This window comes from Harpia harpyja, chromosome 20, assembly GCF_026419915.1.
Source record: "Harpia harpyja isolate bHarHar1 chromosome 20, bHarHar1 primary haplotype, whole genome shotgun sequence".
Classification (NCBI taxonomy): Eukaryota; Metazoa; Chordata; class Aves; order Accipitriformes; family Accipitridae; genus Harpia; species Harpia harpyja.
In genome coordinates, this window is record NC_068959.1 from 11,457,419 (window position 1) to 11,485,360 (window position 27,942).

The 27,942-nt window shown below is 39.7% G+C and overlaps 2 protein-coding genes across 3 annotated transcripts in view; both read right to left on the minus strand.

The window, feature by feature from the left end:
* Positions 1–1,162: 1,162 nt before the first annotated feature.
* Positions 1,163–9,695, minus strand: C20H5orf47 (chromosome 20 C5orf47 homolog). The gene is made up of 8 exons (XM_052772234.1): positions 9,654–9,695; positions 8,990–9,110; positions 8,473–8,730; positions 7,531–8,034; positions 5,766–5,854; positions 4,189–4,291; positions 1,576–1,625; positions 1,163–1,189 (listed from the first exon to the last, which is right to left on the minus strand). The coding sequence occupies exons 1-8, from the start codon at positions 9,693–9,695 to the stop codon at positions 1,163–1,165; spliced, it is 1,194 nt and encodes a 397-aa protein (XP_052628194.1).
* Positions 9,696–16,050: 6,355 nt separating this feature from the next.
* The window catches only part of CPEB4 (cytoplasmic polyadenylation element binding protein 4), a 45,374-nt gene continuing 33,482 nt past the window's right edge, over positions 16,051–27,942 (minus strand). For both annotated transcript variants that reach the window (XM_052772225.1, XM_052772226.1), the window contains 5 exons: positions 26,060–26,149; positions 25,307–25,425; positions 24,271–24,385; positions 23,879–24,060; positions 16,051–20,490 (listed from right to left, as the gene is read on the minus strand). In XM_052772225.1, coding sequence (XP_052628185.1) covers positions 20,263–20,490; positions 23,879–24,060; positions 24,271–24,385; positions 25,307–25,425; positions 26,060–26,149 — 734 coding nt within the window. In that variant the 3' untranslated portion in view covers positions 16,051–20,262. The remainder of the gene's footprint in view (positions 20,491–23,878; positions 24,061–24,270; positions 24,386–25,306; positions 25,426–26,059; positions 26,150–27,942) is intronic.

Sequence of the window (27,942 nt, forward strand, 5' to 3'; positions counted from 1 at the left end):
AGAACTATGACATTTTTGCTCTGCCAGAAAAATGATCACATCTTGGTTGAATACTTTGCTTTCTCACTTCCTTTTCCAAGCTGAAATGTCAACTATTTTAAGTAAAATCAGAATATTACTCAACCACAAATCAGAAAAGAACCTCGATGCCAGAGCTGTCATCAAAAAGGCACATTCCAGTTACATACTTGCAGTTTTACTACTAAGAAAACAGAGATTAAACTCTTCCAAATGCTTTGCTGCTTAATGACACAATCACTAGCATGTTATTAAAGCTCAACACTCTGACATTTCAGTCATTATATCTGCAAACAATAAGACATTATGCAATGAGAAAACATTCCTTTTATTGAAACCAAGGACGCCTGATTGTGACAGGTGAATGTTTTATCTACAGAGATGAAATCCATATACATACTATTTTTATGCAGTCTTCATGTTCCATTTACACAATTTGCTAGTTTAAAAGGGTTTAACAGTCAATCAAGAGTTCAAGTATGAAACTCCATAACAGAAGAAAATTATATCATGTTACTGAAGTCAGCTAGATAAACAATACCTTCTGATTATGATGATATCATTATGTGCTTCACTATGAACAGTAAGACAGAAAACATTCACCTGGTTTCATATTCAGAATACTTGCTGAGATTCATGTATAAATGGATGAATGAACAGAAGGGTAATTGTGTATTATTTTAATATAATAAAGTCAAATTTATTCAAAACCGTAAGAAAAAAAGTGTTTCTTTATATCTTGTTTGGAGTTCTGCCTTACTGAATTTGTGTTTGTTTATGATTCTGACAAGCTACAAAAAAAATAGATATAAATACAGAGTCAACACTCAATGTGTATCTCTATTCTTTTGCAAGCAAACTGTCACAATATTATGCTCATTAAAAAGCTTTCGAAAACTAATAGCTAAGTGAAACACTAGACTTAATGACTTGAAATAAATATCTCGCAACAGAGCTGTTTAAGCCACTGTAAAAACAAACCTCTTAAACAGCAGAAGCACATACGCCAAACAAACAACAGAGAACCTGTGTTCACTGAAATCACTTGCAGTCTTGCCACCAACTTCAGTAAGAACTAGATCAAAATAAAAACTTTCACTACTTTTATATTTCCTTTCGGATTGAATCTGCCTTTATTGTCTTGCTATACCCAGCCAAAGATGGACTTCTCCTAGAGAAAAAAGATGACAAAAGTGAAGTGGTACATTCCCTTTAATATAAAAAAGTCAGATATAAAGTGTGACAAATAAAGACTCTACTCAGATTCTTCAGATTTTACTTTAGACTAGCACAGAAGGATTTATCTCAATAAAAAGGCAAAATCCACCTCCCAGCCTTGGCAATGCACACAGCCCTTCCTGCTGAGGACAGAGCTATTCTGCTTCCCAAACATGACTGAAATCTTGAAAAACATTTGAGGCCAATGCCAGTAATACTGAAGCATACAATCAGTACTTATTAATAACATTAAACAATATCAGTGCATCTTTTTAATATGATTATTTTGTTTATTTTAGCATCTAAGCTTCCTTGGCAATTAATTGACTAGGTACATACCCTGTGCAGGTAGGATGCCTCATTCTGTGAACTTTGGTTCATACCATTGCCTGTGGGAGAATGTTATGTGGAGGCACATCATCATTTTCAGTCACACCAAATCTAATCTTAATTGCAACATTCCAAGGAATAAATAGGTAACATTAGAATTCAAGTAGATTTTTGTTCTCTCAAGAAAACTATTTGTAGAGGCAATAAAATGCAGCATTAATTTTCTAGCTTTATTAATCCAGTAAAAAAAAAGATAAAAATGAACCCAGTTTATTCAGATTTGTGGATCCATATCTAAATGTCTGCTAGAATTATTCCATTTGCTTCTTGTTTAATAAAAAATTCAGATCAATAGGAGACTTATCTCCTTAATTTGATGTTGTGCAAAATCTGCTAATTAGAAAGAAGGTATTAGTTGATGGTTTTCACCTAAATAGAGCTTAATAGTAGATTCTCAATTAAAGCTCCTGAAAAATGAGGTACAATTACAATTAAGGATAGAGTAAGTGTTGGGGCGGGGGGGGTTGGTTGGTTAGGTTGGGGGTTTTTTTAAGTCACTAGAAATTATATACAAAGATAATGCTCTCCCTCCAGATGACAAAAAGAAATTAGTATCTGAAAAGGGAATGGGCCCTGTCCATACGTACAAGCTTGACAAAGCAGCCCATTGCATATCCATAACAAACAGAAAAGCAGATTAGCAGCCATTACATTAAGATGGTAAATCCATCTAGGAGATCGTGTATCAGCAGAATTTGGGGGTTTTTTTACAATTACTTGAAATTTTGGAGACAATCACCTATTTAAGATTTCTACTTCTTTTTCCTTGTCTCTTGTTCTCCTTTTTCTTGGAAGCAAGCAAACAAAAATCCTGGAAGACCTTTTTCTTTTTTTCTTTAGCGTCCTACATACACATAGGTGTGTATGTCCTACATATACATATACGACCAACATATACATTAATAGCTGTGCACAAAAACTTCTGCAATGATCTAAGAGAAAATGTGTGGAAGCTGTTAGATCAAAACGTTTAGATCAGGTAGAGAAGCACAGTGTTACAATGGCTTCTGCAACAGGTTTTATAGTAGCCGAAGTCCTAAGACACTACTGATCCAAAAGACACACACCCCTCCACCAAACCCTTCCTGGCTAGCAGGAACAGACGAGTTCAGGAGGAAGGGTACCCATGCCGAACCCTGTGGAATCCTTACATATCACAGGTACTCACTTATACAAGCATGAGTTAGATATAGCGTTGCGTTTGCAAATAATTGCGCGCTCTCATTACTGCAAACAAATGAGCAATAATATGGATGAATGATGCACCATATAGAGAAGCGGATAGCATTTTAGTTGATGGCAAAGATAAGAGAGGAAGGATTATCAGAGCCAGGAAACAGTTTCCATATGAGGAGAGATTTAGTAGACTGGAACTTCTCAGCACAGAAATATGACAGAGGCCAATGGAATCTTGATTGGTATAAAGACTATGAATAGCACATAATTAATACCCAGCATCTCATAATACCAGAATTAATCAGGAACTAGTTTTAAAGCAAACAGAAGAAGTGCTTTTCCACATAATGCAGAATACTTGCAGAATAATTGCAGGATATATTGTTGCAGCTTATTGTGGAATTTCTTCTACTATTGCAATAACATCCACTTAGGTCGCAGGGGACATTCATTGGGGTAGACAGATTTCTGTTTTGAACCAGAACTGCACTGCTTTTGTTCTTACGAAGAAAATTTTTGAGAGAGTATTTTCTTGTCACATATGTAGAAATCTAATCAGTATGCAACATACAACTTTTTTACAAAAATAAGACACTGGCAACAATGGGCATACGTTTTGGTATATACCCTATCAACACAAATGTATAGCTAAGCAGAAGTGCTGTGGGTGAATATGCCATTTTTTAACTTGCCTAATAACTCTTCATGGATTAGTGTATTCTTTTTCCTAAAAACTCATCAGACTGTGAGGCCAGAAATTCCAATTACATTTGTAAACATACACTGTATTATCTGAAATTGTGCAGCAACTACAATGTCTCTAATTGAAGTTGGCTCAACACAGAGCACCAGTTTTAATTCCTGAGTCATTTTCCAGTAATGAAATAGCTGTATTCAGGGCACAGTGTGAGAACATGTTTGATGGTTATGTTAAATTGTGTTACAGCTACCTTTGGGGAGCATCTAATTTATTTATTGTCTGCATGAAACCAACCACTATTTTCCTATGTGAAAAAATAAATTATTATTCATACAAGTACTGCCTTAGACCGATCTGTGAATAATAGTTTAATTACATATTTCACGTGTTCAGAAAAACTTGCAGATATTTTATGTTCATGTCTTTAATGTTAGACTGCAGCAAACACTTCTGTCATCCTTCCTCCAAATTAATATATATAAGACCCTCGATAAAACACAAGGGTTTTTCAAATATGGCTAGAAGTGTCTAAAGTATGCAACGAATTCCATAATTTGTGAGTTGTAAAATCTACTACCCAAAACAAACAGCTGAATGGACCTTAAACCTAGGGATTTTAAGTTAAAGCACTTGCATTAATAATTTGTTTTCTCAGTAAAATGAAACATTATCAGTTCATTGCCTACCTTCTCCATTAAACTGACTGCAAGTCACAAGTCGACTTCTGAACTTTTCATTTTCTTCAAGCATTTTTGAAATTATTTTCCAGACCTTAAGCCAGACTTTGGACTGAAAGATAAAATTGAACTTTCTCAGTGAAGCATACAAAAAGTTTGCATTAAAATATCTGTAGGGCAGAACTTTTTGAATTCTCTAGCATGACTATGAAGTCCAACTGCTTTTTGTTGAGGATTGGGAAGGGGGAGATGTGTGGGAGGGATATATATGTGGGATGTACTGGAAGAATCACCTCTATTTAAAAGTCAAAAACCTTAAGTTACTCCATGATTTTCCACATGAGATATCCTCCTCCTTTCTTGCCTAGAACTCTTGTTTATCCAGGGCTTGTGAAGTGCCCTTCTAGATAACAAGACCTTATGAAAATGTGTGTAGAGCCATTAAACTCTCTTCAAAGTCATCCAAAATGGGGGGGGGGGGGGGGGGGAAGAAGATTGCTTCTTTTTCCAGGAGCATAAACTTTCCTGTGTAATCCCTCAACAGCAGTATAATTCAGACCCCATGCTCAGATTCCAGAATAGCAACAGCCTTGCCTATTTCATATCAAATCCATATTAATCTGCTTTATAGATGTTGATGACCTTTATTTTAGAGGCATAAAGCTCCATCTATAGTGGGCACATTTCAAACGTGTGCATTGAAAATATTAAATTGGAACTGTTGACAAAGGCATTCAGAGAGGCAGCCTAACAAATAGAAATGGCTGTTAACATGCTAACGTTATGACTTTTGCTGGACCCCATCCGTGAAACTAGTTTAAATCTCAAGATAATTCCTTTCTCATGGACATTTATTGCCAAAACATAATACATATTCCTCATTCTTTTTGAAGACTATTTAATGTACTAGAAGAGCTATATTATAGTATGTTATTAGCTGTTCCTCTGAAGTCAGTCGTATTTTGCTGGGTTTAAATCAAGTATCTGTGACATTACTATTTCATAGTCGAGCTGATTACTTGTACTTCACACATTACAAAATCTCATAATGAGTTACTGTTTTAATAAACGTGCCTTTTAAAATTTCAAGCATTTGTTGAACTACTGAACAGGAACAGAAGTACATTTGTGAAACAGAAAGTAATTTCATATTGCTACTAATATGGTGTTAATGCCTCTGATTCTTGCCTTCGCTTATTTGTAACCTGTGGGATTTCTTTGCTTAAAACATTAAGAGGAAGAGGAGCTGCAGAGCTTTTCCCTGCTGGGTTTCACCCAGCAAGGTGTGCAGCACCCTGGCCCCAATCCAGCAAAGCATTTCAGTACAGGCTTTAAGTCAACAGCATACTCTCATTTTTCAAGGTAAGCACACACTTAAGTGCTTTATTGAATGAGAGCCAGAATTTTAAAGCCTCCAGAGAGAGAAAATAATACCATTTTTCTTTTCTGTAAGTAAGGTTTTCAGTAACAGACAACCAATTCAATCTTTTAATCTCTCTTATGCTCTCACATACACATACACAGAACAAGGGGGAAGCAATTTTCTCAGATGCAAAGGCAGCTAATTCAGCTCCCACATTTTATACCTTCTGCTTCTTTCGTTTAATTACTTTATCGACATTTCTTGAAGGGAAGGGAAAGTCAAAGGTGTCAGCCTTGGCCTTTCGAAGGTCACCTAGGAAGAGAGTTTAGAAAGCATATTCCAGGTGTTTACAACATATTCCTGAGGAAGCTGTAGATCTTCCAGAGGGATACTTATTTCTGGTCCCAGCAGGTTACAGAATATCAGACCTTACATCGTGCTGACAATTGCCTTGCTTATTTTCTCCATTATAACCAATGGGCAAGTGAGTGCCCCTCAAACTCCACAAAACAGATTTCAAAACTGTACGGCACCAAAAATTAAGTCAGCAGGCTTCTGGGCAATACGAACTAGCTTTTCATTCCCTCTTTTTCCCCTTGCTATGGCAGCTACTAAAATTCTGCCTGAGCTCAAAGAGGAGGTGAGTAGACTGAGGCAAGAAACCAGACAAATCACCTCTGCTAGCAGTGAAAAACAGAAGCGAGAAGGGCAGGTTGATCTTGTAGACTCAAGACACACATAGCCGCAGGGAGGATGGACTCGGTTGAGTTCCCAGTGGGGAGAGGATGGCGGCTTTCTGAGGAGCTGCTGGAGGAGCAGGCAGGGCACAGCGTGAGCTGAGCAAAAGGGTGACCCATGTGGGGATGCTGAACGTGGTCACAGCCGCGGGCTCATCCCTTGCCACAGCAGGGCTTCAGGCAAACCAGCATCCTCCAGGCCACCACCACAGCCCCGCCACCAGATACCCAAGGCAGCCACATCATGATTCTATGATTCGATGATTCTATTATCGTGGGAACAAGGCTTTGAGTTACTGATAGTCACAGGCTGCCTCTGAGCCACAGGTTGGCATCACTTAGATAATAACCCAGCAAAACTGGTGCTTTTAATTACAGACTAATGTAACATTTCACTTTGTCATCTTTGGAAAAATGGCTTTTAGGAGGAGGGAAAAAAAGCCCAGAAAATGAAAACAACTCAAGTAAGCAACAAGTTAGTAAAATTCAGGACCACCCTATCTGTGTCACCCATCATTTCCAGCTCACACCCCAGCTTCTTCTCCAGAAGCCAGGTCACGTTCTCCATTTTCACTCCATTTCATCCTATGCAGCAGAGCTATGTTTCGCAACAGATCACAACCAGTGGAAAACCGCCCAATCTTTTTTGTTTGCTATTATAAAAAAAGGCACCAACGCCCATGCCCATCCCAACTTTCTTTGGTCCCAGCCACAGAGAAAGAAAATTAAGAAACATCTACAAGCTGTCGCAGCAACGAAGGAGCCAGCAGCACAGTGGCTCTCTGGCTAGGCAGGAACCTCCCGAGAAGAGGCAGGAAGGACCCAGAAGGTCAGCGTGTAACAGAGCAGCCCTGTCGGATGCAGCTTATTTTTGGCCTTATCACTATCACAGGGAAGGACGGGGAAGGCTGCACTGCAGGCAGCCACCTCACCTTGCAGGATGGAGACGCCGTGGCTCAACAGTGAAAGAGTTTGGGGCAAAAAATATTAAAGTTTTCACCCATGTAAGTTTAACACTATGTTCCACCTCCTGCCTAAATACCCGGCCCGACTGTACGGGGCACGTTAAAGAAACCAGTTGTGCCGCCTTCACCCCTCAGTGTGCACGGTCTGGTTGAGAGGGAAGACCCTGATGGGACACCCGCCGCAGGGAGAGAGTTTCCTGCCCGAAGAGGGGGACATGGCGGGGGCTCGGCCCCGTGCTCTCCCGTGCCCAGGGGCACAGAGGTCCCCGGCCTCGGCCACACGTACCTCCATGGCGCCCGACGGGCTTCGCCACGCCACAGCTCCCCACCGCCCGCGCCCCGCCACCGGCGGCGGGCGGCCCAGGGTCGGCCTCGTCCCCTGGTGCCGGGGCGGCCCTCTGCCTCCGGGCCTCCCCCACGGGGCTCGGCTGGGAAAGCGGGGGCCCAGCCGGGCCCCCCCCAGCCTGTCGGCAGCCCCTGCCGTAGCGGATGATGGAGCCGTAGCGGATGATGGAGCCGCAGCGGTGGGAGCCGAAGCTGTTGACGTAAACGAGCGGCACGCGCGGCCTCCCCTGGCTGGGGCCGGGCTCCATCTGCGGTGGGGCAGGACGGCGGCCAGGCCCCGCCGAGGCAGGGCGCTGAGGAGAGACGGGGGGCCCGGGGGCGGGCGTCCTGGGGTGCACAGCGCCCGGGGGCCCTTCCCCTGGGCAGGCATGGCGTGGGGGGACCTGCAGAGCACCCCTCCTGCCTCGTCCTCCCCGATCGCCGGCGTCCCATTTCGGCGTCCCAGCTGGACGGCGAGAAAGGGAGAAATAACTGTTTTCTGAGCGGGAAAGAACAACGAGCTTGGTGCAGAATAGGAGCAGGCTTTGTACCATCCCAGTCTCTCTCTCAGTAGTAACCTGCCCCACAAGGTTGCTTTTGGCCACCATTAGTTAGGGTTTAGCACAAAGTATGCTGCCTGAACTCATATATTGATACATTTCATGCCAGTTATTGATAAAGTGATATATAGGGGACTCCAGGCTGAAGGCCGTGAGGTATTGTTTGCCTCTGCTGTGATTTACAGAAGAGGAACAAGCGGCATCTCTTTCATGTGGGTGCTTCTGCAGTTCCTGCATCGATATAATGAATTTTCGCCCCAGTGGACTCCAAACAGCTTACCTGCTAGTGCATGGGTGGGTGGCTCCAGCCACCTGCCGAACGACATTTATGAAACATTAAATACCTGTTGTCATTTTGTCCTTCAAGCAACAGCAGGCGTACGTGCGCATCGTGTGATACCGAGAGGGTGCCCATCGCAGCCGGGAGTCCTTCCCACAAAGGTGCTCCAAGGAGACGTGCCCCGCTGCAGCAGCGGGTTTATGAGATGCGGCCAGTGACAAGTGGGATTTCTCAAACCACTTAAGAGCACAAGTCCCATTGATTTTTGCTTTGGCACTGAAATACTGCTCCGTATTATTTCCCAGAGTTTCAGCACACTTAGCTGCTCAGAGGAGGGAAAGCGTTATGAACCAGAAAGAAGAAATTCTATTGTTTTCGCAGCACCAGCAATATGAATGGCGCTGACAACTCGCCGCCCTCGCGAATGGATCCGAAAAGACCACGAAGCAAACCGGAGCCTTTCCCCAGCCTTTGAGGAGGCTGAGAGTCCTCGAGGTCCCCCCAGGGCTGCTGTCACCCTGTCCCCTCGGCAGGGCAGGGTGCTGTGCAGACGGACCCCACGAGGTGGCAGCCTTATCTACCGAACAAGCCGCTGTCCCCGCTCCCGCAGCGACCTGACGGGAAGGCGGGGAGCTCGGGACAGGGAAAAAAACCGCCGCACTCTTCTGCGAGGTATCCCGGGATTGCCAGGTATTTGATACACTGTCAGAAAAAGGCATTTTGTGTATGCAGTCGAAAAAGAGGAGAACAACTTCCAGAGGCACAGCCTGACAGTTTGCCGGAGCAATTTGTTATTTCCCAATGACAAAAGGGCATCTGCTGCAGGCTCCAGAGTGTACGGACTAAAAAGGAGGTCACAGATATGATACAACCACTGAGTCAGTAGCCCTGAGATCAACGGTGATCCCCCCCCCAAAAACCCCAGACACCACAGACTCCCTCCTCCTCTGCAAAGATCTGAGCTAACAAATTGGCCTAGTGAGGTAGCAGCCGGTGAGTTCATTTGGGGGTATTAAGCCCAGAGAGAGGCAACCAAATAGCTTCGTTAAAAACTTATCCTGGTGTGCAAACTTCATCACATCCATTAATCACAAAGTGTTGCTAAAGAAAGCACTCCTTTTGCTGACACACACGAGTTTCAGTCCACACCACAAAAAACCACTGAACACATGCACATAAACCTAAACAGCACCGTTCTCATTCCATGACTCTCTTCGCACTGCGTGTGAACGCTTGCTGCTGTACCTTCCTGACCAGGAGTTCCCTTTGCCAACTGGCAGGCTGCATCCTTCCTATGGCCCCATCAGGGCCTCAGGGCTGCCAAATCAGTGGTTTTCTCAGCATCCGCATTTATGGAATATGCTTCAACCCTACTAATACAAATACACATGCCTTGTGTGGCACATTTTGTCCACTTTACCCAACAGCACGTTGCCAGGACTTTGACTTCAAATGCCAGTTCAGCTCAGATCCCTTTTAGAATCTATTGATACTGACAAAAATCAATGCCACCTAAAATCTATAAGCGATCTGCAGAACTGGAAAATTCAGCTATTTTAGCTACATACTGTTCATCATCCTCCTTTTCACGTGTGAACTGATGACCAGCTAGCCACTATCTCTGTATTTATCACTTCGAACAAACATCTCAGCTTTTCACCACATCTTCAACTGTCTAGTTAAAAATAGACCAGATTCTAGCTTTCAGTATGCACCTCATCATGCCGTTTGTTTTGTATTCAAATGTCAGCTTCTCCAGCTCAGAAGTTGCATTGTTTCCTGAATTCTATTGTTTTCACTTTTACTTTGGCCAAGTATGCATCAGCATCTATTAAACTTGACTATCATTTTAAAATAAGGTGGGTTTTGGTGGTAGCAAGCCTACAGCTTATGCCAAGCAGAAGGAAGGAAGGAGCCAACAGGACACTGCTGCATGCACATTTAGCGATTCCCTGATTCCCTAGTGATTCCCTGCAAAAAGGAAACTCCTCCTGCTGTTAGAGATTTGTTTTTCTATGAGGATTCTTTGCAATGGAGTTAAACAAAGTACTCACATGATTCAGCATAATTCAGGCAAGGCAGATTGCTTATTAAGTATTACATTATCTCGATCAACTGCAAATTGTGACTACCTCTGAAATACGAATCTTAACACTGTTACCAGGGATTTTTACGTGGAAAGTATGCTAATTCTGACAACAGCTACAGTCAAACCTTGTTAATTATACCCTCAGCAGTAGCACAAACAATTACTGTATCTCCTTCGTTTTCACAGAAGCTTTAATAAGAGTCACTGGAGTGAGGTATTTTATTAGAATGTGGTTACTTTACAGAATACACTGGGGACCATTTATTAGTATAACTAGGAATCATTATAAAAACAAAACTCACCACTTCTGGTAAATAGAAGCAATGCTTTATGCCTTCAGCTTTTGCTTACTTGTGAAATTTCATAATTTACAATGGATCTCACAGTTAATTATGTAAGCAATAACACAGTGCAGCAGAAAGATAAAATGGCCAGCTGCCATTTTAACACACCTGCATTTCATAATAATGAACCTGCATATCTCAGATTGCTTTACAAACCATACATGTGGGAACCACTTCATCCACACCAGTCATAAGGAGAGGCATACTTTCCCATTTCTCCATGCTGCACATAAAAATATTCAGCAGACTATAAACTAAGTTTGTTACATAAAAGCCTGAGCCTCCCCTTGAGAGATTTTCAAATCACCGAGAAGATCCATAGACTTTATAATCAAAACCCAAGTCAATGAGACTGGCTTAGGAGAATTCTGTGTTACAGCACTTAAATAGAGATTCCCAATCTGAAATAAAACTATGGGGGGAAACACAAAAAGGCAAAATGAGCACTGAAGGTAACACCAGAATTGAACAGCCGTATTTCCAGGAAAGACTTGTAGTCAAGTGGATACAGCAAAAGGCAGGCAAGGACTTCAGTTTCTCTGATGGCATTTTTTCCACACAAATGCACCAGTTATTGGTATTTAATGATGACATCCTTTGTTTCCAAATCAGAGACAGTAAAACTTAACCAAATTTTAGGCTGCAGGGACTATATTGTATGTTACTACCACTATTCTGGGGAATGTGCAGTTAGACCCTATGTGAATGCAGATACGAGGAAGTTTATTCCTACCCATGATAAACCTCCAGATACTGTTCTCTCACATCCTGGAAGAATACTGATTCAGTACAGGATATAAAAAGCAAAAATCACTAAATCATCCTCAGATTCAGCGGTAACGTAGCTCTTCCAAGGCCACCTGTCCAAGCACAAAAAGCTCACGTTTTCTTAGCCTCTCTTCTGAAATCTAACATCACCTCAGGCCAAAGTGTGCCTGCAGGCTAACGTAATCACCAATACCATATACGTCTGCGTATATGACAGTCCTATTTAACTACAGTATAAATACCACTGAACATACTCATTCCTCAGCAGCGAGTCCACTTTGTAGTGGTACTAGGGTCTTTGCAGAACCGTTCCAGATACTGAACATTCACTCCCTCCCTACCCCCAGAGACATAAGGATGCTGCCAGGAAAGGAACAGAGCAGGGCTTCTGTCTCCAAGGATTGCTAGCTCTGCAGAGAAAATTGAAGCAGTCACTGCTTTGTTCTGCCATCACATTCCTCCAAAGACATCCCCCTGTAAAAGCAACGCTTGAGCAAATTTTCTCGCCACTGACTGAAGAGCCGAGTTGATTCTGCCAGTGTGTACAGAGCAACATCTGCCTGTGAACAGCTGGCCTGCTGAAGCAAAGCTGGGGGCTACTGCCTGCTGCTTACAATGAGAATGGTCCTCAAAACCCTAAGAAACTGCATTTAACTCACCGAAAGAAAATTCAGAAACACTTGGCATGAATGTACTCCATACACAAACCAATACTAGGCATGTGCATAAAGTGAGAAGCACTGTCTTGAAAAATGACACTTTGCTAAATTGACAGCTTAATGCTTTCACATGCATAGCAAGGCATAAACAATCACTAAGCAAACTGATCCTGGTTCATGAGTCAGCAGCGGTGTGAGATGGTGATTTAGACCGAGCAAACATTTTCTCAAAAGTTGGGTTGCAGAAGGTTGGCGGAGACTTTTTTTTTTTTAAATGAATTGCTCTATGTGTGAATTGCTAGCCTTCCACAGACTACAAAACTGCGTTAAGAGTTACTAAGGCACACAGCGTGTGTCAACTGCATCTATACTATCAGTCTGTCATTTAAGTAAAATCAATGCTCTTCATTCACATGAAAAGCACAGCAACCTACCCTACCATAGAGTTTTGGAATACAAAAATGCCACATAACTGAGAGTGATAAAACCAAGTCCATTTTAAACTGTAAGGTTAATGCAAAACCAAAAATGCGTTCTCACAGTTACCCTTTACCTGCATTGTGTTCAGAGGATTTAATCTCAGCTTTCATGACTCGCCAAAATTAAATTTCAGAAAGAAAAACACAATCAAACACAAACCTTATATATTTCCATATTTTATATATACAGGGAGGACTGAGAACTTTTGACTAGCAAATTTTGTGAAGGAACCTTAACAGAATAGTACCACGCTACGGTCTCCCATGCTCCATAAACAAGGTGACTGAGGGAGCTTCCCTTAGTGACAGATACATTCAAATAAATTAACATGTAGTATCAAACGGTCTGACGAGCCTTACAAAAAGTCAGCAAATTATAGTTCATGAGTCATGAAAACAGGTGATATCTGATAGCATTAATCAGAGCATCAAGCTTCAGAGAGACTTTCTCCCCATCTTAAATGCATAGTTCAGTAATGTATTTAGAGCACCGATTTACCCCCGCCCGCTTCAATTTCTATGACTGCAAAGACAGCTGCAAGTATATTCTTATCCCAGAGGCTGTTTTTCATACTGACAGACTGAATCAGCTTATTTTACACAGAGGAAGAGATGTCAGTGTTTTTTCCTCATCTGTCCTTTCTGAGGCTATTATTTGTCTTAGATTTCCTGTAGGCAAGCAATGTCCATTTTGGACTGTAGCTGAGCGGCTTTCATAGCACTGAATAAACAGCAGCTGGAGAATCGGGACAGTCAGTAGAAACTGTCCAACAATGACTTGACAGCTAAGAGACTCTCTTTAAAATATACTTTAGCCTTTAAATATGTACTAGATGGGTTATATCCATCTCCACCCAAACGGAGTTTCTTCACTGATGTGGAATGTAGCAGTTAATTTAGTGGAAGTAGCACCCAAGAGAAAGCTGGTGGCTGACTGCTTGAAGAGCAGTTTGTGCTGAAAGAGAATAGCTGAGATTCATGTACTGTGGAAATTCTGAAATTCCGCCCAGCAGGCATACCTCCGTCTTCTGGAGTCTGCCTGTAGCATTTATTTATAGTTTCAGGACAAACTGAAACCCAAAAGGGATTTGTTATATCATCTTTCCTAGAAAGTTACTTCTCAGCAATTCAGAATCAGCCAAGGCCATCACTACCAAGAGTGATTAATTTTAGTTTTGAACGCTCCAGACTTTCGACATTTCACCTTATTGAGTTGAACTTTTTAGCCTCTGCCTATGTAATAAAATTCCATTTATTAAACAGTCAACATTTTGCAAACTTCATATAGGAAATTTTAGAACGAATATACACATCTCCAACTGTAAATCAGATGCTACATCCCGATAAACACGTCTAAGTTTATAGCATTTTTAATTGAAATCATTCAGGGAGTGCCTTGTTTCTGAAGCACATCACTAATTCCACCACCATGGCATCAGAAGACTTAAATCCCCCATATTCCAGGACCAAATTTCAAGTCTATCATATTTGTTAAAAAACATTATCAGATAAACCACTGATAAGCACATGCTTTCTAAAAGACCATTTGCACTTGAAAACAACGTCAAGAACTTCTTATCACACTGGGAGAGGCTGAACTATGACTATTTCCTAACAATACCAATGCAGAGAACAGAGAGATAACGCTTCCGTTACCAGCCAAGTCACACACTAAAAACTGGTCAATACTGTCTGGTGCTGTTTGGCAGGCACAAAACGCAGCACTGAGGAATTCGTTATTCACTGGGCAGACAACACATCTCTAGCCTCTGTGTTTTTGATCTAAAGCACACCAGCATTTTCTGTTTATTTTTAAATAGCCATTTTAAGGGATTGGAAGTATCTGCAGAGTCACCAGTGAACTTTTCATCCTTGTTAAAAACTAGTTTCTAAAGGCATTAGCTTCTAAGTTTGCATCATCTGAAGCCAGTGGGAGTTGAAGTGATTAGCATCTTGCAGAACTAATCCAGTTATAGCTCAATTCTGCAAGATCTGCATCTCCTGAAGCACCCACAGAAAAGAACGATACTCAACATCTATTTAACATTTACAACACCATTCCTTAGATGATGGCACAAGAGACTAGCAGCTCAGACACCAACAGCAAAGTGCTGGTCAGTGCAGTGGGGACAGTTTGATTCCTACTGCAGTACTGTTATTTTGGGCAGCAGTTTTTCCTCACAAGGTACATGTGCATACTCCAACTCACGTTTCCACTTAGCAGAGCTACCTCCAGACCAATCAGAATTATACTTCACTGAAGCTTAGCTCTTTGCAACAAGGTAAGAAAACCAAGAAAGTCTGGGGAATTCCTACCTACTGAGGATGCAAAACTTCTGAATCCTTTATGCATAGTTCCCGTTGAATAGTCCTTGAAGGGCGGATACATAAGGTTGTAACACTTCACACAACTTTTTAGACATTTCAAGTTTAGATATTTTAGATTAAAGGCTGACACTAGCAAGCTCTTTAAAATGCCACACTTTTTCCTTCTGTTAGTATCAGATCACAACCATGAGACAATTAAAAAAGAATCCTTGTCTGTCCATGTCTTGCTTGGCTGTACTCTGGCCCTAGTCTAGTTTCTTTTTGTCCCAGCTGCACAGCAGTTTCTGACTTACATGATGCATCACATGTGCCTCAGTGGTATTCTTCTCATAGAACATTTCACCTGCCCAGTTAGCTTGATTTCACAGCTGTGTATTGGTTTTCATCTTTGTCCCTATGAATTCACTGCAGAGAGCACCAAGTAGAAACAAGTGATCCAACTGCAATTCTTTGGTTAGGTTGATATGCTTAAACAGAAACGGCAGTGCTTGAAGCTGCTGAAAGGCTTTTCCAAAGCTACACACGATTTCTAACGAATACTCAACAAGCACCAAATTCACAAAATTAAGTAGTTAGCATTCAACATTCCCTAAAGACAACACCTGGACCTAAGCAGTAAAAAGGGTTCTTCTTACAGCCTGGTTCAACAGACAGCAGTTCTACAGTCCTCTTGACATCACCCTTTCCATTTCTGCAGCATTGCACATTGATTTTGTACCAATTTAATGCAGTGTTCAGGGTAGTCAGCACTCCTCGAGTGGTTATACCCTCCCTCACAGACCCCCTCTGCAAGACCGTGCTCCACGTTTTGGCCAGAACGGGATTGCAGAACTTAGCCTGAAGCACTTTACACATCATATAGCCAGACATGTGCTGTACACTTCATCAAAATCACTTCCCCAAGCCCCATGAGCTTCAGCCACAAAATAACATGCTTCTACAGGAAGCTTAAAATAAAAAGGTTAAGAAGAAACGTTGAGTTAAAAGTTTTATTCATTCAACATCTCACATTACAAATATTTAAAAATTATATGCATACTGGTATAAATAGTCATTTGCAAACTATTTAATAACATTAATTTTCACTAGCACTTCAACAAATGAACTCTTTAAAAAAAGTAACTTGTGTTATATAACTTAGAGTAGAACATACAAAAATATGAACTTAAACGTGAAAATGACTTTAATAAAAAATGAATTACCCTTATTTAAAATGCTATAATAAATACTACAACCTCCCCATACACAGTAAAAACTATATGGAAATTCAGCCAAGTAGTACAATTAACTGACATACTTAAATAACTTTTCCTTCTGATAATATGAGCAATACATTGGGGGAAAAACATATTAGGGATTAGTAAAAACTAGACACCCACTTGCTAAAAGTTTCACTTCCAAAAAATATAACAAAAAAATCTGATGAAAATTATAAAAACTAATTATACTTTAAAATTTAAAAATATAAAAAATAAAACAGTTGAATACAATATTGTCCCAATTCTTACAATGCTATCACAGTAGCTTTAAAATAAGATAATAAAATAAAGCAAATGACCAAAACCTTTTATTCCATTTTTTTAAAAATAATCTCAAATTTACATTAGTAGAAAGATTGATTTCTGATTCTTTTCTTTAGAAACACCAGCAAGAAAGAGGATTTACTAGAACAGTAGAAAATGACATTTTTAAATGTCTGCAATTAAAAACAAAGAATTACACTGCAAAGATCTTCCAGAAGTCTGAAATAGGTATTGCACATAACTTGAAGTTAACTTGCCACAATTCATCACATTCAAGTTTTAAATCACCTTTTAACAGAAGGTTTTAACTCTTCAAAAAGAAAAGGGGTGAATTATCAAGTCTTTCCAACAGCATCCTTATAAAACGCTAAATTGATTCACTGCAAGTTTTAAATTTGCATTCTGCAGAGGTCTGTGTATGGAGAAGTATATACTATACCAAAAAGCACAGGGCAGTGGGGTTCCTTTACATATAAAATAATCAGAAACACTTTATTTTACATTGCAAAAATAACCATGTAATTACTCTGTAACTACATTGTAAATACATGGCCAGTGCCATGCTAGTGTGATAAAACTACATGCTTATTAACCCCTTTGCAAATTGAAGTGATACCCTAAGACTGGTAACCCAATTACATGTTAATTATGTTTGGAGCTACATGGTAACCCCAACTACAAATCCCATGTAATCAGAAGGACATGTAATCACTATTTAAGTACAGAGTAATGTATATAATTGTTTATGCCCTGTAAATCGAAGTGTAACCAAATAATCTGTAAACACGCTTGTCACACAATCACAAGTGAATATTAGTAGAATAACAATTTCTTACATTAGTCATGCATACTAACATTACATGCCTGCCACCTAGCAGGCTCTCTTTTATTCTTTAAATATAATTTAAAAGAGCAGACACATTTCTGCATCAAACACCTAACATCAATTTTTTATTAATATTAAAAATGGCTAAACATTCACCAAAAACGTCTGCATTTGTGTATAATTTTTTAAAAACTTAGTAAGAAGCGGTAGACAATTTTGATGTTTCTTTACTTTTAAATTTCTACACTATATTTATGCATTTAAATTTCATGGGTCTAAAGACTGTGTCATTTGTCACTTTCATGCTTTTCTTCTTTAATTCTCAACTTTACATATACTATTTCTTAAATTATATGTACACCAAATACCTGGTGCTGGGCTAAGATGTTTAAGCAACATGCTTTCTTTTCTCTGCAGATTCTAAAATAGCATTGCCAGTGCACAACATCCATAATTCAAAATGTATGCAGAGCACTGAAATGTATAAAAAGCAGAATATAAGAAAATAAAATTTATTAAAATTATTTATATTAAAAAATGAAGTATATGAAGATCTCTCAGTAATAAAAGTACAAAAAGCTACTCTTTGCAATATGAAAAATTGAGGTATTGCATAAAGAGATATCCCGTCAGTGAAAAGTGTGCCTAAAAATGCTCACTGTTGGAAAAACAAGATATACAAAAGTAGTGCATAACAAATATACATTATGTGCATGACAAAATAAGTTAGCTACAAAAACACTGTACCGAAATTCAGCAGGTCATGTACAAAGGGAAAATTATTATTCAAAGCTAGTTCTCAAACAGTGTTATTTCTTGTAATGGTAACCCATCTCACCTGTTTACTGGGTAGGATCGGCACAATAGCACACCCCAAGCCACCTACAAGCATTAAAAAAATTAAAGGAACATTCCAACTATAATTATGTACTTCAGAGAAAAAAAAGTCCCTGACAATCTACACAAGAGCACTCTGCATTTGCATTACTGTTGTCAATATTTTCAGGGATTTCATTAAAAGCAGCTCCCTTTCTATACTTGACTAGTAGACAGCAAATGTCTCCATTTTGACCTTTGGAACTTGGTAAGGTATAGTTCATTAAAGCCTGTATTGAAAATAAAAACTGCTTCTCATAAAGATAATCTGGGCTAGGGGAACGGGATGAGGGGGGCCGACAAAGGCTTTTAATGGAGCAGATGTTTTCCAAGCAGTGCTGAGGCAAGTCTTTGGTTTGAGAGAATCTAAGATGGTACCACGCCACTCGGGCAGTTCAGAAGATTGCCACTACATTTGTTTGTTTGCACACTGCTAAATATAATTTGAGAAGTTGGCCAGGGCATTAGTTCAATAGTAATAAAAATAATTTTCAGAACTACTCCTTCATTCAACTATTTCAAACTAAACCCCTGCACCCACTCTTTATCATTCAATTAACATGTACTGTGTTAATGCTTCTCAAGGTAGAACTTATTTATAATAAAGCAGGCATTAACTTAGCAATGTTGGCACTTCAAATACCTGTGTTTCTTTATTTCCCCATATTAAGTTCTGAAGAGGTGGAATCTTAGTTGGGATTCTTTCTACAGGAAGAGTAAGAAAGGCATATGCACACTTGCACCATTTCATGCACAAATTCAGAAAATAGTGCAAAACAAGACTTGGAAACTACTTAGGTTCATGCCTCCTGTTACAACTAAGTTAGAGTGTATTTAAAACTAACTTTACATCCAAGATGGGAAACGAATAAGCAGTCAATTTTAGTTTGTGTGACACAATGGAATATCAAAACTTCAGTAAAAATCAGTGATATCCTTGAGGTATCTTCAGGTTTTCTACTTTTTCACGTCAAAATGGAGAGCAAAGGCTGGCCCCTGATGAATGTTAGTATATTAGGATATAGAGTTATATATAGCCATCAAAAATAAAATCTATATATTTATCCTTCAGGAGAGGAAATGCCAGTTAACTAGTTGTCATTACTCTAGCTTTGGTAGGATTTCTAGGGCTGTAACCAGACAATTGAGTTCTCTTAAAGAAAAAAAAAAAGGTGCACTCCCCCCTCAGTAGTAACTTTACTCAATTTTTACATTCAGGAATTCTTAAAATGTAATCATTTTGATGAAAATATAGTAAGCTCTGCCTATCTCATTAGTAATTTGGATGTGGGTGGTAGTCAGAGGCACGGTCAGATACATACCGAGCTAAAATTCAGCCTCAAAACCCTTAACAGATTTTTTAAAAAGTTCATTATTATAATGCTGCTTCAACTTTGCTCATGCATTTTTGTTGCTTTAAACATGCTCTTTCCTGTTGGTAGGTAAATGCTAACTTCATCTGTTGCTGGAAAAATCCGAAGTCAAAACAAAAAGAGAGGCAAAAACAGGCTTCCCTGGGGGAAAAGTGTCAGAACAGACTGATAGTGTTATTGTTACACGGTTATTTTAATAAAAGTATTCTTATGTTCTTTATTAACAATAATTTAATTAAAAAACCAAAATACTCTATTGTTTCAATTCTCTTTTCTTAATATTTTTCTCTCCTCTAAGAAAATGTTGCATGAAATTAAGTGTTCTCTCGGTAGTAAAGACAAGAGAATGCAACTCACTTGCAACGTTATCAATACGAAAAGGAGTTCCCAATACAGTTTTCAATGACAAGATTCTACAAAATACCCATATTATAGGTCATTCTTTCATTATACTATTGTTAAATTACAGACTACTACAAAAGGACATGCTATCTTGAATAAGAGAAAGGGCAGGGTGGGGTAGGGACAATCAGGATAACAGAAGAGTGCACTTAATTTGAGGCCTGCATATGAGCACTGCAGTGAGCATTTAGTTCCAGCGGAATGAAATATGTCTTGGGCGATCTCCTCCCTCCTTCACCAGGGGCTTGTGGAATTCCCTGCCAGCGCGTGAATGGATAGCAGCCCAGCAATATTCACAGTAATACTGCAGACAGGTAACATTAGCACAGAAAAATGGAGCAAATTTTCCACCGCAACGGGCCCCCTGACATTCATCACAAAGCTGATCATCCAAGACATATGGCTTAACTTCCACCTGTATTCAGAAAATGAGAAGAAAGTTTACAATTCTTAACAACAATATAGATAATGACAATTCCACACTATTTACTATCTGTATTCTAGCAGGATTGTGATCACAGTTCTGTAGTAGGGAACACTACACTCAAGGATTTTCCCCCTCATTACACTTGATCATAGCCATTAAACACCCGAAACTATGGGCACTTGAGAACAATCCTGCTCCCACTGTCCTCCTTGATCCTTAAAAAAAAACCAGAAACCAATGCTGACCATCAGTATCACACATGCTGTCACTGATTTACAGAAAGGACCAATCAACCCATTGCTGCAGAACTTATACACAGATTCACATCGAAACCATGGAGAACTCTGGGTGTTTATTTTTAAGTATGGTGATGCACAATTAAGCTCCTACCCTTTCAGGTAGGAATGTAAACTGTTTACACAACATTGTAACTGCAGATTAAATATGCACATGGTCTGCAAATTTCAATGTCTGAATTTCCAGCTTTAAAAAATTTCATTTATTATCTTCAATAAACAGCATATTTCTGTTTTCTTTTTCTGTGGCTTAGTCCTCTCAGCAAAAGGAAACCCACCTACTCTTGTTGAGATCAAATGAGAAGCTTAAAATGGGACTGATAGCCACCTACGCTGTTGGCATTAAGGGCCAGATGATGAGCAGTAATTCAGTACAGCAGACAAGAAAGGAGAAGAAAAATTTCTTCAAGTTCTTAACTGATAATGACTCACAGGAACTTACCAGCTGGTGCTCCAAGGATACATCTACACTGCAACATCTGCAGGCTACTAGCTTTTAATCTAGGCATTTGCATACCAAAACCAAGCCTGCTGTACTGTGGGCTACAAAACCCTGCTTACAGCACTGGAGTGCTTTCTATGTGACAGCAAGGCAAAGCTTGCTGCTCGCAGTATCCAAGCTGGCTACAGCACAGCTCGTTTAGACATGCCTATGTGTTTAAATCACAACTGCAGCACTGCTATCCCCTAAAGGCTCAGATTCACCTCAAAACCAGTAATCGCCTCCCTTCCTTAGCTCCACAGAACTGTGAAAGGTCCATGTGACATACCAGAAGCGCAACACAGAACTTCACGTTAAAAAAGCGTAAGTACAAGTTCCTGTTCTAGAAGTGTTTGTGAGCCTTCTCTGAAGCTCATTTAATTAATGTTTTCACAAACATTTCCAAATATCCAGACTGCGACTGGTGTCTCTACTGTTGACCTGTTATCTCTGCATCTGGCTTAGGGATGCTCCTTTCTGCATCTCACAAGCCTCAGAGGTATACCAGCTCATTCAAGTAAGGACATTCAGAAGTTCCTGTGTTTTTAAACTTACCCAATTTTATCACTGTCCAGACAGAGCACTGCAGTAGTTTGATGTCATCTGTGCTTATAGTACATATAAACTACTTGGAGACAGTACAGCAGCCTTTTTTTTTTTTTTGACCTCATTTTTTCTCCTCTTCCACCGCTAGAGTTGCGTTTCTCAAACACCCCTCCATGCCAACTCAGAAGAATGAATTTGTAAAAGACCAGAGGCAGACAAACATTCCTAACACCACATTCTCCCTTCATCACCTAGTTTGCTATGTATTTTGAGGTTGGGTATTCATTGATGAGTGTTGTCTTCTGCAAGTGCTAAGAGGAGAGCCTACAAATATGCTATGCAGGCCTTAACGTGGCAATTCTGCTGCTCTATTATGTCTACTCAGACATATTCAGAGGCCAAGCTACAGCACAGGTAATTATACCTCTGCTTGCTTTAGCCTGTTACTGCAGCACTGGTTTTTGTGCAAATTTGCAACCGATAGATATTAGTCAGAGTCCTCGGCGCATTTATTCATTGTGTGCTGAAGTGCGTGTGCCAAATATGGCCTGCAACTGTTACTTGTGCTAGGTATAGAGAGATTTCCCAGCTACAGAGAAAAAGCATAAATTACAGCAACTTCATCAGGCACACTTACGGTGGCAGCACTCAGAAGCTCTGCAGTGGTGGGTGCTGCAGGCCACTGAGCATTTAATTCGCATTATCTCTTTGAAGGACACACCCTTTAGTAGAACCTCCTTGCCTAATTTTACAGGAAATCCCTTCTTGTTACTAATTTTATTTTTACAGAAAAACTTTATTAGGAAAACTATTAATAAGTAGTACCTTATTAATAAAAAGTAGTATTGCCACTGTTGTACTTTTGTATCTCTCATGAACCCAATCCCTCCTATAATGAATCCTCTGAGCCCTTATCTCCCCACATTTCTTCTGAACTGCACAGAAAATGGGGAAATAAGGAGTGGGAGGAAAGAAGGAAGGGGAAATAGATTGCAAAATCTTTGCTAGAGTTCACAAGTACTTACTTAAATTTGTAGTCCCGCCAGCTTCAATGGACCTATTCACCCAAGTGTCTGCTTATGCAAGCAGAAGTTGCACAAGGGCGGCCCAAATTATTTGTTCAAAGCCGTACAGAACTTATTTCAGAGCCAAGATTAGAACAAAGACATTCCAATTTGCAGGCCCACAGTCAAATTGTTGTTACAATTCTTCTACCCAAGCTTTATAGCTAAAGCAGAAGTGAAATCATCAGCTAATCAGCCAAGTTTGGGGTTTTTCCTCTGTAGTAATTATAAAATTAAGATCAATAATGACAGTCGTGTAAGAAAAATCCAGAGACAAAGCATGAATTAGACGTAACGGTAGATGTAAGGATCTGAGTTTCTCAAAATTGTGGCTTGAAGATCACTGTAACTGGCAAAGACACATTTTATATAGATAAAGAGGGCAGAAGCAAGCAAACTGCAGATACGTTTGGCATATTCCTTTAATTTATAATAACAAAGGAATAAAATAACCAGACACAGCCTTTACGTACGCTGTGGAGGATGACTGTGAGGCTACAATGCACACTAACAAATTTACAATGCATTACTATGATGCTCTTTAGGAACACCCAGCACACAATGTGTAACACTAGGCCCAGATTCTGCCCACTCTCTCAAAAGATGCAGAACAGAGTAAGAACTGCTCCATCCTTGGCAGATACCTTACTCCCTGACATTATACAAACACTACAAGTGCAAATACTTGCAGTGGGAGTATACGATGAGTGCAATATTCTTATAAAAGGGCAAGGCAGCTGACATGCTTCCCATTATGCTAAGCAATTTGAGAAAGTCTGCTTCACAGTTGCCTCCCACGTTCCAGAAGCAACAGCTCTGTACCACTCCTTCATTTTTATTCTGTGTTGTATCTAAGTGGCACAATCTAGCCCTGAATATGCAATTAATCTGATATAACATTTACAGTCTTCACAATGACACACATTTACATGGAAAAGCGTTTCTAGAGAAAGCACTGAACAAAAATAGAATATGCTTGAAGACCTTACCCGTTTATCTATCTCTCCATGCTGCAGCTGAACAAAGCGAGCACTGATAGCAGCTATGTAACTCTGTTGATTAGAAAATGCAACCCGCCCAGCTCCTTTTGGGTACTTCAGCTCAGGGTCTGTGTCAATTCCAGCATAGCACACCCCTCCATACAGCCGATCCATTATCATTGCAAGTTCCACTAAACCAGAAAGGAAAATGAAACAGTGGTGTAGACTTGGTAATTTTTTCTAAAACCATCAAATGAAACAGTCCATTTGTATTCATGTCCCCCGCTACAAGTGTCAAGAATGCTTAATACTTCCCTTGCTGAAATAACTTGTTTCCCCCATTGCTCCCCAAATCAGGCTGCATATTCAACATGCCCAGTGCTGCGGAACACGCAGTGTACCTGCTCGTAAAGGCCGAGGAACACCACCAACAAAAATGGTTTTTCGTGGGTCAAGAGGCTGTGAACCATCCATAACAAAATCACTATCACTAAGGTTCCAAGGCCGGATCTGAACCTATGGACAAAAAGCCTTTTTTTTTTAACCATTCACAATTCAAAGTATCTCAGTAATATAAATTAAAACAGTATCCTACAAAGAAGAAAACCTCTTAAACGGCTGTACTTTCTAAACTCGTTTTCTACTCATTCAGCAATCATTTCTCAAAATGAAATGGTAATAAGCTCTGTTAAGACAGACCACTTGATCATGCTAAATTTCACCACTTCCTTGTTACCCAAATTTCTGGGAAAAAACTCACCCTCTACTTACACATTTACTTAATCGTGACTGAACTGCGCTGTATGAACCACATTGGTGCATATGTATCTACACTATTCGTGTTGTTCTAGCCAAGTGTAAGCACTAGACTAGCGTTATCTCAATGCAACAGGCTCCAGTACGCAAAGTTGCGTGTTTATTTACTATGCAAAACTAGCTGCTTTGTATTTGCCTACAGCTGGCCAAATTTGAAGTACAGGAATATAGCAGAAGTCTCTCCAACTATTAACAGACTCACATCAGCCCCAAAACCATTTGTAGTCGTAATTTACAGTTCAATGCCACATTACTTTTTTTTTGATTTAATTTGTCTCTGTCAGAACATGTTACATGCAACACTCAGACAATATGAACTCTACATTTTAATCAATAATAAGCATAACTACCTGTCTGGAAAGACATTTATTACATCAGCAATGGTGAAATTTAGCAAACCTTTTTCTAACCAAAATATGAATTGTAATTAGACTAAAAAACTTCATAATGTCTAGTTTAAAAATAAGTAAGTTGGTCTTCTCTTTGAGAACTTAATTTGACACCTTAAAGAAATTTAAAAATTAGCACTCTGGAGACAGAAATAAGGAAAAAAAGGCATCTGAAGAGAACAATTTCTGGTTATCATACAGGAATTGTGCAGGCCCTGACAATTCTACCTACCGGTTTGTCTTTGATAGTGGGGCTGGAAACACAAAGATAGAGCTTTCCATCTTCTTCAATACATGCATCAATCAGTGCCTGTACAGAGCTTTCATCTTGGAATAGCAAAAATGCATATCCTACAAAAGGGAAAACAAACACGTAACTACTTTTGCCTATCTGCCTATAGGATAGTAACTTAATCCAGAATTATCCTTGGCACCATGTCATCATGCTACCATACAGTAAGGGATAAACTTTTAAGATGCTCTCACACATTTCCAACCCAGCCTCCTGCAAGTCCTCTGCAGAGACACGAAGGAAAGCAGGGAGCTTGCTGATCAGCACACTCTCTCCCCATTTCCTTTGAAAAGGATAAGCCAGCAGTATGAACTGAACAAAAGCCACAGCTGTAGAGGCAAACCTGCCAGGATGGTTGTTAATATAAGGTACAAATCCTTCCCAGCTTCTGTGGAGGGCATTTAGTCCCTTTAAAGAGGCCTAGTCTCGACTATTATTACAAAAATGGAGAACAAGAGGGGTAGAAAAGGAAAATGGAATAAAGTAAAAACAGGAAGTTAAGGAAGAATTCTTTTAGTGCAGAATAATTGCAAAGCCACATTCTAAATTCCACTAGTTTATAACAATCCCAGGGATTCAACTTTTTTCCCCCTAAACATAGGGTCATTGTCACAAAAATCTTGTCTAAAATGTAGTCTCATCAAGAAAAATGATTCTAAAATGCTCATATGTTATTGGTTATCAGGTGTTTACCTTTAGGAGGAAAATAAGATTTGCTTTCTGCCTTGTGTGGCCAGTCTACAATCAAAGGTCCAAAGCGACGAAAACTAGCAGTGATCTCATCTGTAAAGAGAGAAAGGAAAAGGCATGAATTGAAATTAAAATAAATTGAATGGAAGACATTTGAAGAACACTGATTTCAGGCAGCTTCATCCTATAAATAAACATTCTGTGACCCTAAAGGTTCAGCAGCTCATAGCAATGCTTAGTAGCTGATGGGGAATCTTTATGACAAGTCAGAACACACATTAGAAAACAAGACAGGTCAAAGACCAAGCTTTTCTTTCTACTGATGATTATCAATAAAAGCTCATAACCCACTAATTCGCAGAAATGGAGTCACTGCATCTACACAACTATCATAACCCAGCTTCAACTATTCTCCCACAGAGTTTAGAGACAATTTGCTGATTTGCTAATAAGCAATCAACTCTGCCAATATGCTTTCTAATTGCAGAAAGACTGGAAAAAAACGAAGGGACTATCACAAGACCCAGCCATGCCTGTTCATATCACACGCCAGTGCCACATGTGCAAACACTATCTGAGCTCGACCTCAGACTAACACAGTAAACTTGCAGGACATAGTTATGTAATTTTATAGGAGAGATGGCAAGAATATATTACTGTATCAAGAAGCAATTCTCGCATCCATTTCAATTCTGCCTTTGACCTCAAATTACTGGTATAAATTTGCATATGCTAGTCCCATAGAAGTCTTCCAGTTGCAATTCTATTCTTGAAATTGAGTGATTATTCCCTTTTCCTTCTCCACAAACACACTTGAACCACTGCTAGTTAAAAGTTTCTCTGGACAAGAATTTTCATTAAAAAAACTGAAACAAAAAGAACAAACTTCACATTGCTGGAGCATCATCTAAATTGGCACAATGCTCAGCTGTATTCTGTTTGCGGTATTACAGGGCTTTCCATACTAGCATGCTGTTGGGGGTTCCTAATACACAATTTAGAGGATTTTCCCCACCCTCAAATTTGGTTAAAAATCTGAAAAGGTGTTACTAATTTTGTGTTTTTCAGTTTGTTTACGCTCTTTGATGACACAGCTAATGAAATAGCAACTTAACACAAATTTAATGTTAAAGGACATACATAAAATGCTTTCTAGAAACAGCATCAGAAAAAACTCAAAAATTCAGCTCTCGTGTAGATTTTAAATCATATACTCCTTATTCTAATTCACACTTGTGCATTTAACAGAAAGAGCGTTGAAAGAAGCAACTGAAAAATTCAAGCTACCCTCCTAGCACAGGTTTAGAAAAGGTCCTATTCTTCAGTAACTAGGGTCCACAGAGACCAAACTATTCATGTTATCATCTGCTTTTAAAACCACAAAGGTGACAAAGTTAAAAAACAAACAAAACCCCAACAACAACAAAGAAGGAGAGACTATAAGATCATTTTTCCACTGGTAAACATCATGTTATATTTGACCTTTTAATAATAAAGTAGCTATTATGTTTGACATGAAAGTCAGGTTGTCACGTCAGTAGTACACACTGCAGTGCATTACAATCACTCTCCCTGACATAAAAAGTGGGTATTAAAATGATTCTGTGATTAAGGAAAAGCAACTTCTCAGATTTACAGTTGCTGTAGTTCTTTTAACCACTATCCCAGCACACTCATACACACAGAATACAGAACTCTGGTGAAATGAAGCTTCACTAGATTTGTGCATGTTATATACATATTTTTATTGTTTTTAAAATAGCAACTGCAGTGTTCTGTCACCTGTCTGTATGATGGACCCACCACAGATTCCTGATTCCTCACTGTATGCAACTGCCTCTGCACAGATTCATTCCTGTCTGAGTCCTCACCACGCACACATTAGA

What these genes read in the sequence shown, in the direction of transcription:
- C20H5orf47 (XM_052772234.1), bottom strand. Translation starts at nt 9,695, where the DNA reads ATGCAGCCTGCCAGTTGGCAAAGGGAACTCCTGGTCAGGAAG. An exon ending in GGGAACTCCTGGTCAGGAAG is followed by an intron (nt 9,111 to 9,653) that starts GTACAGCAGCAA and finishes TTTTTCTGACAG; the next exon opens with TGTATCAAATACCTGGCAAT. An exon ending in GAAGGACAAAATGACAACAG is followed by an intron (nt 8,035 to 8,472) that starts GTATTTAATGTT and finishes CTCGCCGTCCAG; the next exon opens with CTGGGACGCCGAAATGGGAC.